We start from the raw sequence: 9,906 nt of genomic DNA on the forward strand, positions 1-9,906 counted from the left end.
GCCGCGAGCGAAAGACAGACTGAAGGAAAGCGGTTACGTTATTTGATTACAACAAGTTAGCTTGAAATAATTTGAGTCTTGAAATTTGCATTTTCTGCTGAGCTATTCTTTAACATACTTTTGATGACCAGACGATTAGAGTAATTTGAAATAGGGAGACCGTTTACTGAGTCCATTAGACGTCAATTTTCAATCAAGTTTAAGTTAAGAGCTGATGCATGATGCACGGCATCTCTAAGTGAAATAAATCACTGCATTGCTCACATCTCACACGTAACAGAAAGCTGGGTTGGTATGCATAACATTCTTTGCAATCAAAACTATTGGTTTTGCATTTAGACAATTTTATTTTTCTGTACTAAATTCTTCCGTTAGAAGCAGTAACAATGCGTGCATTTGATACTTCCATTTCGCCTTTTGCCTTATGTATTATTTGATCGTTCATCCAATAACTTACCAGAAACCGTGACAGGTGAAGAGACGCAATGAATGTCGCTTTTATTTGTTGTGTTTATCTCCTGAAGAAAGAAGACAAGTTAAAGATAATTCCTTGAGATTTACTGCAAAAGTGATATGCATTCAAGGTTGAATACGGAAGATATGCAAGCGGTGTATTTTAATAATCTCCCATTTGAAGTATATGTTTATTGATACATGCACAGGGCCGATATAATAGCGCGTTCTAATTGTCTTTTAAACAGTGGCGACTCAGAGGCGACCTGAACTCTCAAAACACCATGACATAAATTGGGCAGGCCCGTCAATGGTCATCAGGCAGATATACATAAAATGTTGCACGCTGTCCTCGTTGTCGATATTGTTAGTACATTAGACTCATAGAAAGTAGATATATGTGTAGGAATTATTTCAAGGCCAATAATAGATGGATGCTTTTCCTTACCACAAAGACCAACCTGTAAAAAAACTACCAAGATATTTTCTAGGATATCAGCAATATTCATGCCATCACAGAAAACTTCCGCATTGCATATTTAATGGTATTGAACATGAAAATACTGCTGTCTTTCCTTTTATATCAATATGTTTGGCCAACAAAGATTGTTCTTCAAAAAAATCTTTGAAAGGTAGGCCTTAAACAACTTCGAAGGGGAATCTCTCTCTCTCTCTCTCTCTCTCTCTCTCTCTCTCTCTCTCTCTCTCTCTCTCATATTAAAATGACCTGCGCATAAGATGTAGCCGATCAAATGAAGACGTAACGCGGAAACACTGTTGCTATTTTCTGAAATTCACTCATAGAATATTCTATCAGGTAAACAGCAACAACAACGACATCGTCACACAACATCTTATTAGAGGTTTTGCTAAATATACTGCTGTGAATTTGTTATAATTACCGAAACAGAGAACCTACCAATGCCGTTTCCTCACCAAGACCGTGTTTGAAATGACCAGCAGAATCTCGTTTAACAAATCCGGTTGAGGGTGAAAGATGTCGGTCCTCCGATGATTCTTCTTTTAGTAAACCACTTTTTATTTCATTCAAACTCTCCTCGAGCAAAGTCAAGTACCAGTGATCGTCGGGCCTCTCGTAAGTATTTGGACACGGAATGTCACACTTTACACACACTTTACGCATTGGCGTGTTGTAGTCGGAACAAGACGGACATAACCATCCAACCTGGAAAGAAGGCAGAAGAGCAACACTGTTGACATATTCCATTTGTGAAAGATGATGTCATCGAACTCAGTAAAAACTCTCATAACCTGTACAACCTTGGAAGAAAGATTTTCTGACGTGAAAATCCCTCGGATAGAGGCAAAAATCACTATCTAAATAAGATATCATACAATTCATAAATATTAATCGAGATATTCTCGCAGTCATTCAAATGCGCATATGTCTCTCTTTCTATGAGTTACTTTTCGTTATAATTTCTTGGCCGAAGCCAATTCATTAACACCTCAAACGTTTTCATCAGTCCGTTACATTAATATCTCATGTTGACTGGTGATGCTAGTGCCCCCCCAGCGGGCATGAGTACGCACCTGTCTATTAACGTGCACCATGCTCTCACGATATCGACCTGATGTTGACAATTCAAGTAAGAAATCACCAATCTTTACGGCTTGTGATGTAACCTTCTCAGTCGAGGATCGTAAGTCCATTGTTTCAATTTTCAGAGTGGTCATTACCATTTGCAGGTTATCGTTTTCAGAGCGTCTTTCAGACAATTTCTTCTGGACAACCTTCACTAAATCTCTAAATTCAGTCAACGTCCTCGTTGATGGTAGTTTTTGCACTATAAGATCTATCGGGGCTGAAGATGCAACCTGCTTTCTTATCTTCTCTTCTTCTTTTACTCTTGCTACAAGTGAAGCTTGCTCGTGCATATCTGTGGAAATAAAGTGTAATTTCAGCACACACGATGTTAGTCAATCATGCCAAACACTTCCATATGAATTTTAGAAAATTCCTCGATCAGAGCAGAAGCACAGAATATTATGACGTGCTTTGACATTATAAAAATAAAGTATCCTTCTCAATAATGCAACCATTTAATACCATTTGTATTTACTGCAGCAATTCATAAAATTTGATTAGATCTAGTGAGTAACTCTAGTTTGTTCTTGACTCACGACATCAAAAATTAGATTGAATTCATTTACACGATTGAACATTAACAACACTGCGATTTTACTTAGGATCATTTCAAATCAGAAGTATCACGTCTCACAATACGCCAACCGTACGTTTACAAAGAAAGCACTGCAATTGTGAAGAATTTAAATTTGCCAAGATTTCTAACATCTGCTTTCAGTTAATATCCCATGTATCATAGAAATGTGTCATTTGATTAAAGCTTAATAAACTTAACGACGATCGACCAAGTTTAGCTCCAGTAATCGAATGAGCGCTCAAGTCATACGTTTCGCACACCTTTGTTGAGCCTTCTCGCTCTAGAGTCTATACCACGGTCCAGTCCATACGGTCATTGAATGGTCGGTGTGATGCATATTGTCAGTGATGGTCATCCAAAAACAAGAGTTCTGATTATTGAGATAGGAACTATTTCTTAAAACTTTCACTAATCTTCTGTCGTAAGTGTAAATATTTTCGTTTAAGTCGGAATTTCGGAGAATATTCAGAATTTACACCTATATCAGACAAAATTGAAGGGCTTTGTTTCACTTTAAGGTCATATAATATACTCACGCTTAAAATACTCTTCCGCCTTCTCAAAACACGACTGATCGACACTGATAACTATCTCTGGATCTATATCACACCCCTCCAACATCGACCTTATCTCATCTGTTACAAGTATATGAGTCAATACGTTGCCAAGGCTACCAGACATCACTCCTTGCTGAAAACACATTAAAGCTGAGTAACTCTTGCATAGCAATACCACTACGATGGAGGAATTTGTTATTCGTTCGATCCTGACACAGTGGGCCTCGAACGCTTCATCCAAAAGCTGCCGCTTGTTTTCGACGTTTTTTGCTAGTATGGTATCAATCTCTTTTTTGTACGATTCGATTGCACTGTACAGCTTTAAACGCTGCGGAGTCGATAAGCTTAAGTTTGCCAGTAGTTCTGAAAGGGAAAGCATATAACCTTTCTGTATTCTTCGATTGTACAGAGCTCACTCTGTAAAGATGATTGTATAGCGAATTTCGCAATAATGAAAATTTGTTATTTAATTTTTTACAGTCGGATAATTGTTTTCAAATTCTATCACATTCTGAACACTACGAGAATTACAATGCTGATTTGGTTTTTCGGGGAAAAACATCATCGTGATATAACCAGAGATTGCTACATTCTCCTTGTGAATCACATTGGTAGGAGGAATCGCATTCTCTGTAGATTGAAATGTTCAACCAATTATCATATTTTTCGACTCTTCAAATGTTTGTTAAGTTTATATATATATAACAGACGGAAATATTGCGAAACAGGATATTGGATCAGGATTAACTCGATGGTTTACATCGTAATTGAATCGACCTCCTCAAAATAAAGTTTAATTATGATATGGTGTGATATTTATTACCGTGATCTGCAGTCCAGTAAAAAAGCGTTGCAATTTTGTGTAGTGTACCTTTAAATCTAAATCCCTTTGGATTGAGCATGCCCATGAACATGCTGGCGATCAATCGTCTCACAATAAACAGGAAGTTCAAATAAGCTTCGTCTGCGTCATAGTTTTGAATGCACTGGATGTCACAGTATCAGTCCTTTTATCCATTTACTATTGCAAGATATTTCCTAAATATGCCCAAAATGAGGCGGATCGATTGCATCCTACTATATATAAGGGAATGTGACTTAAACCCAGTATTATAAATGGGAAAAATATCGGATATCCAGAGAGATGAAACTTCTCGTATAAATAATCAGTATAAACAAAATAGATTTATTGGTTGAATTTAGAATAACAACAGTATTTTACATTAAGGCTTAAATAGAATCAAATGAATACAACGACGACCTCTGCCAATTCAACAGACTTGTAGGACCAAATAATTTAACAAGAGCACGCCCTGAGAATACTCCTCGCATCGGCCCAGGTAGGCAAAAGGCAGTCTGATATTCTCCGGACTAAACAAGACCCCTGGTATGTGAACTCAGTTTTGTGTAATGAATAGGGTCTAGATAGAGGTGTGCAAAATATCACTTTCATTCAGAATTTGTGCAATCCTGTAGTTTTACTGAAATAAAATTATTCAATATTTCGAAAATATCAATTGTAGTTATTACAGAAATGTAAGTACACTTGTTCATTTTTACAAGGAAATAGTATGCTTTTCTGGAGTTTAATTCATAAAGTGACCCTCAATACATATGATCTCCAGTTGCGAAATGAATATTTTGTATCAGGCTCCGTCTACACCAGTGTTATTCCTTAACTTGTTGGCCCTTACATTATTTTCAATAATGATAACACCAGTGCATGCAGACAATTGGTGCCACACAATGGCGATACTGAAAATTCTTATTCGTCGGATTGCAAGTAAAATACTCGATACGTACCAGTGTACTAAATAAAGACCGCATAACGCTATACTTACCACAATGCCCTTTAGACCAAGAATTCTCACTGTTTGATACGCTTTTACGTCTTACAGCTCGGCCAGAACGATCTGTATAAGAAACAGAATGTAAAAGAATGACAACAGTGCGAAGGTAAACTAAATAAAAAATATTTTTGACAATATATCATGGAAGGAACTAAGCTTATGTCTAGAGAGCGCTCCTTGCAAAGGGTTATTAAACGCTCGTGGAGGATGGGTCTTCCAGTCTATTTGTAAGAACACTCAACCATAATTCTATTCATAAATTGATGTTATTGTTCTGAAAATTAGAACGTAGTTACCATTATTATATATTCAACCATTTGGCAATTATGCAAGGTGAACAAATGCATGCATAGTTATGAACCTGCAGGACATCTGTATCCTTTTGTAAAAAAGGGCGAACATTCATTTTCGTGCTGTAAAATCGCTTAATTAAGTTGCTACACCAAGCTCCGAATCACAGTGCATCTTGATGTCGCTAACGTTAAATTGACTCATCGACAACTCTTAAGAGAACTTCCTATTACGGATAAATTTTCTGATTAAGGGCGCGTACAGAGGAAGGCGGGCCTTTTTCCCCAATCTGACAATGCGGGGAGGGCCACAAGGTAAATTTTCAAATTTTTGTATTAAAGCAAATCTCAGTACGTTGTTCACAGTATTAAACACTGTTCACAAATACTATTACATTTGCAATAGCTGCCCCTTAGTTCATTGATTTAGGGTTTAAGAAAGTGATGGTGTTGGCTTTGATGATAACGATGACAATGATAAAGAGATTTTTAGAGTGCTGAACAGTGATTCAAATTGTAGAGAATCTACAACCTGTGGCAATAATAGTGATTCAGAAAATGATGTAACAGATGTTTCCCGGATCACATAATCAGGAAAAGAGTGCATGTATTTCAAATCACGCAATTAGTATCAATCAATCAATGTAAGTTTGAAATGTAGGATTTGAAAGTCGCACATGAAGCATCCACTACCAGTCATGACAGCAGTGACATGTCACGGTTTAATCGTCATGAAACAGTGTTCAATGACCATGATCAAAATATGACCATGATCGATTATATTTCGATAATGAAACGTGACCATAATTGATCATAAGGACATTGCCTGGTATATTGCCAGCACTGACTTCAAATTATTGCCAATAAAGGTCATTAACCCTAAAAATATGACTGCAATTAATCAATATGGTCAGATTATAGCATTCATTGTCAGATCACCGCGTTGATCAGTTTCACATTCCCGGGGCACATTTTAATGGACAATAGAATATTCTCAGGTCCACCCCTCATAATAATTTAAGACCGTCTCTTACTTCAGAAAAATTAGCTGAGACTGCCGATTACCTTCATACTGCTTTTGATAGTTCTCCAATATCTCGACAAGATGGCTCAGCTTTAATTTCTTGATTATTTGAATGAGATACTCAACATCAGTGTTTGATATCTTTCCGATGTCGCGCAGTTTAAATATTAATTCGTCGGCTGTTTTCAACTCTGCCAACTCCGATTTTTTGATAGTTCCATCGCAAAGTATCTTCATCCGACGAAACTTATCTGGAAACAGACAATTGTTTTATAAACAAGGTGGGAAATCAGTTTGTCTGGGAAATAATTACTTTAATACACAGGCCCATTGTGGATAACAATTGGGGTCTCTCTCTCTCTCTCTCTCTCTCTCTCTCTCTCTCTCTCTCTCTCTCTCTCTCTCTCTCTCTCTCTCTCTCTCTCTCTCTCTCATATAAACCTCATTGCTGCATTCGGTGATAGATAGTGAGTACCTTATACTGTAGTTGGGCGTTATCAAAGTTTGGCTTTAGCCCATAAGTTTAACACGTTCCAATTATCGAGTGTCTTTGCTGGTATTTTCGATTCTTCTCTTGCAGCATGCAACTTCTTTAATTGTTTTAAGAAAGTCACTTATTATACCAGTTCCGAAGAAAGCTGCAGTATCTTGTCTAAATGATTACAGACCGGAAGCATTGACACCGGTTGATAAGAAGAGTATCAAGCGTCTCTTGTCATCATATGTAAAAAACTTTCCTAGTTCTTTATCCGACACATTTCAATTTCTCTCCCTCTACCATTGAGCTTGAACACATGAGAAAAACCGAAGAGATATATTACTATTTTCTTTGTTGATTTCAGTTTAGCCTTAATGCAATACAACCATTCAAAGTGCTCAGTACATCTACAGAGATCAGCTTTGTCAACTATCAATTCCAGGATATATGATTCGTTTTCATGTCAAAACCGTAATTTGAATGCAGTTGTTAGTAAATTTGATTAAAATTATAAAAAGTTACCTGCTCGGTCGTTTACCTAGTATGGCTGTTTCTAGTATACTATGATCACATTATCAGCAACACGTAACTCACCCTGCACTATTCCATCAGAGATGTCCAATACCATCACGTTGAAAGCAGGTAGTAAGCTGCAACTGCTTTCCTTTGACGAAGTATCGCCGCTATTGCTGTTTACAGTACTAGTGGTCATTGTCACTGTTTCTAGCTGTTTATGATGCTACCAGGTGCCCTGAAACAGTACCAAAGACTTTCAACATGTCGGTGTAGGACTTTGTCACAGACCTGCGTGTATAATCAGTCTAGTATGGAAAGCCGTTCGGGACTCCCGGCGACAACAGTCAGACAAATGCAAAATTACATAGGAATGCAGCGGCGACAACTGTTACACAAATCTGACAGTACAACTGGCGACAACAACAAAATTTTGACCGCAGCGCCGACAACTATAGAATTTCAGCCGACACCTACAACGAAAAAGCCGACGCCTACAAGTACTTGGAGCTGGCCCGGCACTGATCAGTTTGAAGCGCTTGCGCTCTTTTGATTCGGTTCTCATGTGTTCGATACAATCAAAATACGGAATAGTATGGAAAGCCGTTCGGGACCCCCGGCCACAACAGTCAAACCAATGCAAAATTACATAGTTTCCGCATATTCGTCTTGTTCAAACTATGATGCCACCAGCAATTTTGCATTACTGCTGGGTGGATATCATCATAAAACAGCTGACGTTTACACACGTGATAATGATAGAGATAACTACGGAAATATCCGGAAACGGCTCATCGGATGAAATTTCGGGAAGCGATACTTCGGCAAGAAGGATGTTTGCACTCAATTATCACTTTTTGGTACAAAGTCTACATGTGTGCACCACACACTAAGTAGTGCATGCGCGTTAGTGACATATCTGGACATTGGATTCATTGAGTTAATATCACTGAATTGTGCAATTCCGCTTTATAAAGGTGACCACTAAAATATGTTAAACTCGATGTCATTGTCAATACTCTATGCGCTGGTATACTCACCATCAGTTCCGTATGGCCCTGTCACACCGTGATGATTTAGTCAGCGTATGCCAACGTATAAAAAATTTGGCGAATACGCTGGGCGTACGTCGAATACGTTATTGGTAAATAACACTGAAGCAGGCTGGTATACGTCGTAGTACGGTGAGGTCGTCGAAAACTTTGTGCATGTACAAAACTTTTCGACGTATGCCAACGTATGGCTCATACGTCCCGCACACGAGGGCCATATGTTTTAGGTAGGTTATACGCTCGTTGACACACGTCCACACACGTTACTTGTAAGTTACTCGCAAGTCGAAATGCGTCGAGCTTGCCTGGCGTACCCTAAACGTATTTTTAACCTATGAGCACGCTATGAATACGCTATGTATACGCCCAAAGTTGAAAAGTACAGTGTAAGTTCAGCAAGCCAGCGTTTTCGAGAAATTTTGATACGTCGGCATACGCGGGCTAAATCTTCAAGGTGTCACAGGGCCCTCAACAAGTAATCATAATTATAGGTGGGAAACTGTGTTATGACCCCCGAAGATTGTTTGTTCAACTTACGTTTCCCACCCCGTATAGCGCTCTCTAAAGATCTAAGCAGTGACATTGATCTCACCTGTCAGGTTTATACATGCATACCATCAACTCCACTCAGCTGAAACGTTCAGGGTTTGCTTCAGAAATAAGTTACAGGCTCAGTTACAACAGTTCTGAAATCACGTTATCCGTACCCCGCAGGTATTTCTTCGTCATATAGCAATATGTCATGCAAATAACCTTTAGGCCAAAGTAATTAAATTCTTTGTTTTGTGTCCCCACCCGCTTAGGTTTTTAAGGTTTTCATGACAAACAAACACAGTGTATTTGAATAGGAAATTTTAGGACTTAACCGCTTAGCTTTTCTGAACTAAAATTTTGTTACAATTTTTTATTCGCTGCAATCAAATAACATGGTGTTAATTTTCTCGTGTGTGTTTTTCAGCCTCTTAGACGCGTACCTTTTCCCATTTAGAGTGGACGCAAAACAAAGAATTTAATTACTTTGGCCTTACATGTCTGGCCATAAAGGCACTTCCTGGTATATAACTAGCACTGGGCGTTCCAGAATCACAAATTTTCCCACTGGAGACTGAACTTCTCCGTGAATAATTTTCAACACAAGTTATGAGGTGTCAAAATTATGAAGGAAACTTGCAAAGTCTTAGATATCGGAGTTAAACTTCAGAGAGAACCTTATTGTTTCCGGAATGTTGTAATGGCAGCCTTCTCTTCAGTCAACCAGTGCCCTTGTGTGACATTTGACCTTCCAGAGGCTGTTGATAGCATATGAAGTAGACTTTGTAACTTGACAAAACAAGATTCATTTATCCATTATTTCACACACTTTTTACGTGTAACATAATGGCTCGAAGCAATAATTTACGTACTGTGATAAAAAAATAATCAGATAATTTCTCAACGAGACACCGTCGACGACACGGTCCCTACCGAGGGTTAATCATTAACAGTCAAGTTATATATATATAA

At 38.2% G+C, this 9,906-nt stretch overlaps 1 protein-coding gene across 1 annotated transcript in view; it reads right to left on the minus strand.

The window, feature by feature from the left end:
- The window catches only part of LOC139118664 (uncharacterized), a 30,708-nt gene extending 21,548 nt beyond the window's left edge, over positions 1-9,160 (minus strand). The window contains exons 1-8 of the mRNA XM_070682082.1: positions 8,996-9,160; positions 7,433-7,589; positions 6,402-6,611; positions 5,038-5,109; positions 3,176-3,559; positions 2,008-2,354; positions 1,373-1,639; positions 458-518 (exon numbers count right to left, since the gene is read on the minus strand). Of these exons, the coding sequence (XP_070538183.1) occupies positions 458-518; positions 1,373-1,639; positions 2,008-2,354; positions 3,176-3,559; positions 5,038-5,109; positions 6,402-6,611; positions 7,433-7,550 (1,459 nt within the window). The 5' untranslated portion in view covers positions 7,551-7,589; positions 8,996-9,160. The remainder of the gene's footprint in view (positions 1-457; positions 519-1,372; positions 1,640-2,007; positions 2,355-3,175; positions 3,560-5,037; positions 5,110-6,401; positions 6,612-7,432; positions 7,590-8,995) is intronic.
- Between the last annotated feature and the right edge of the window lie 746 nt (positions 9,161-9,906).

The sequence above is a fragment of the Ptychodera flava genome, chromosome 19 (assembly GCF_041260155.1).
Source record: "Ptychodera flava strain L36383 chromosome 19, AS_Pfla_20210202, whole genome shotgun sequence".
NCBI classification, from domain to species: Eukaryota; Metazoa; Hemichordata; class Enteropneusta; family Ptychoderidae; genus Ptychodera; species Ptychodera flava.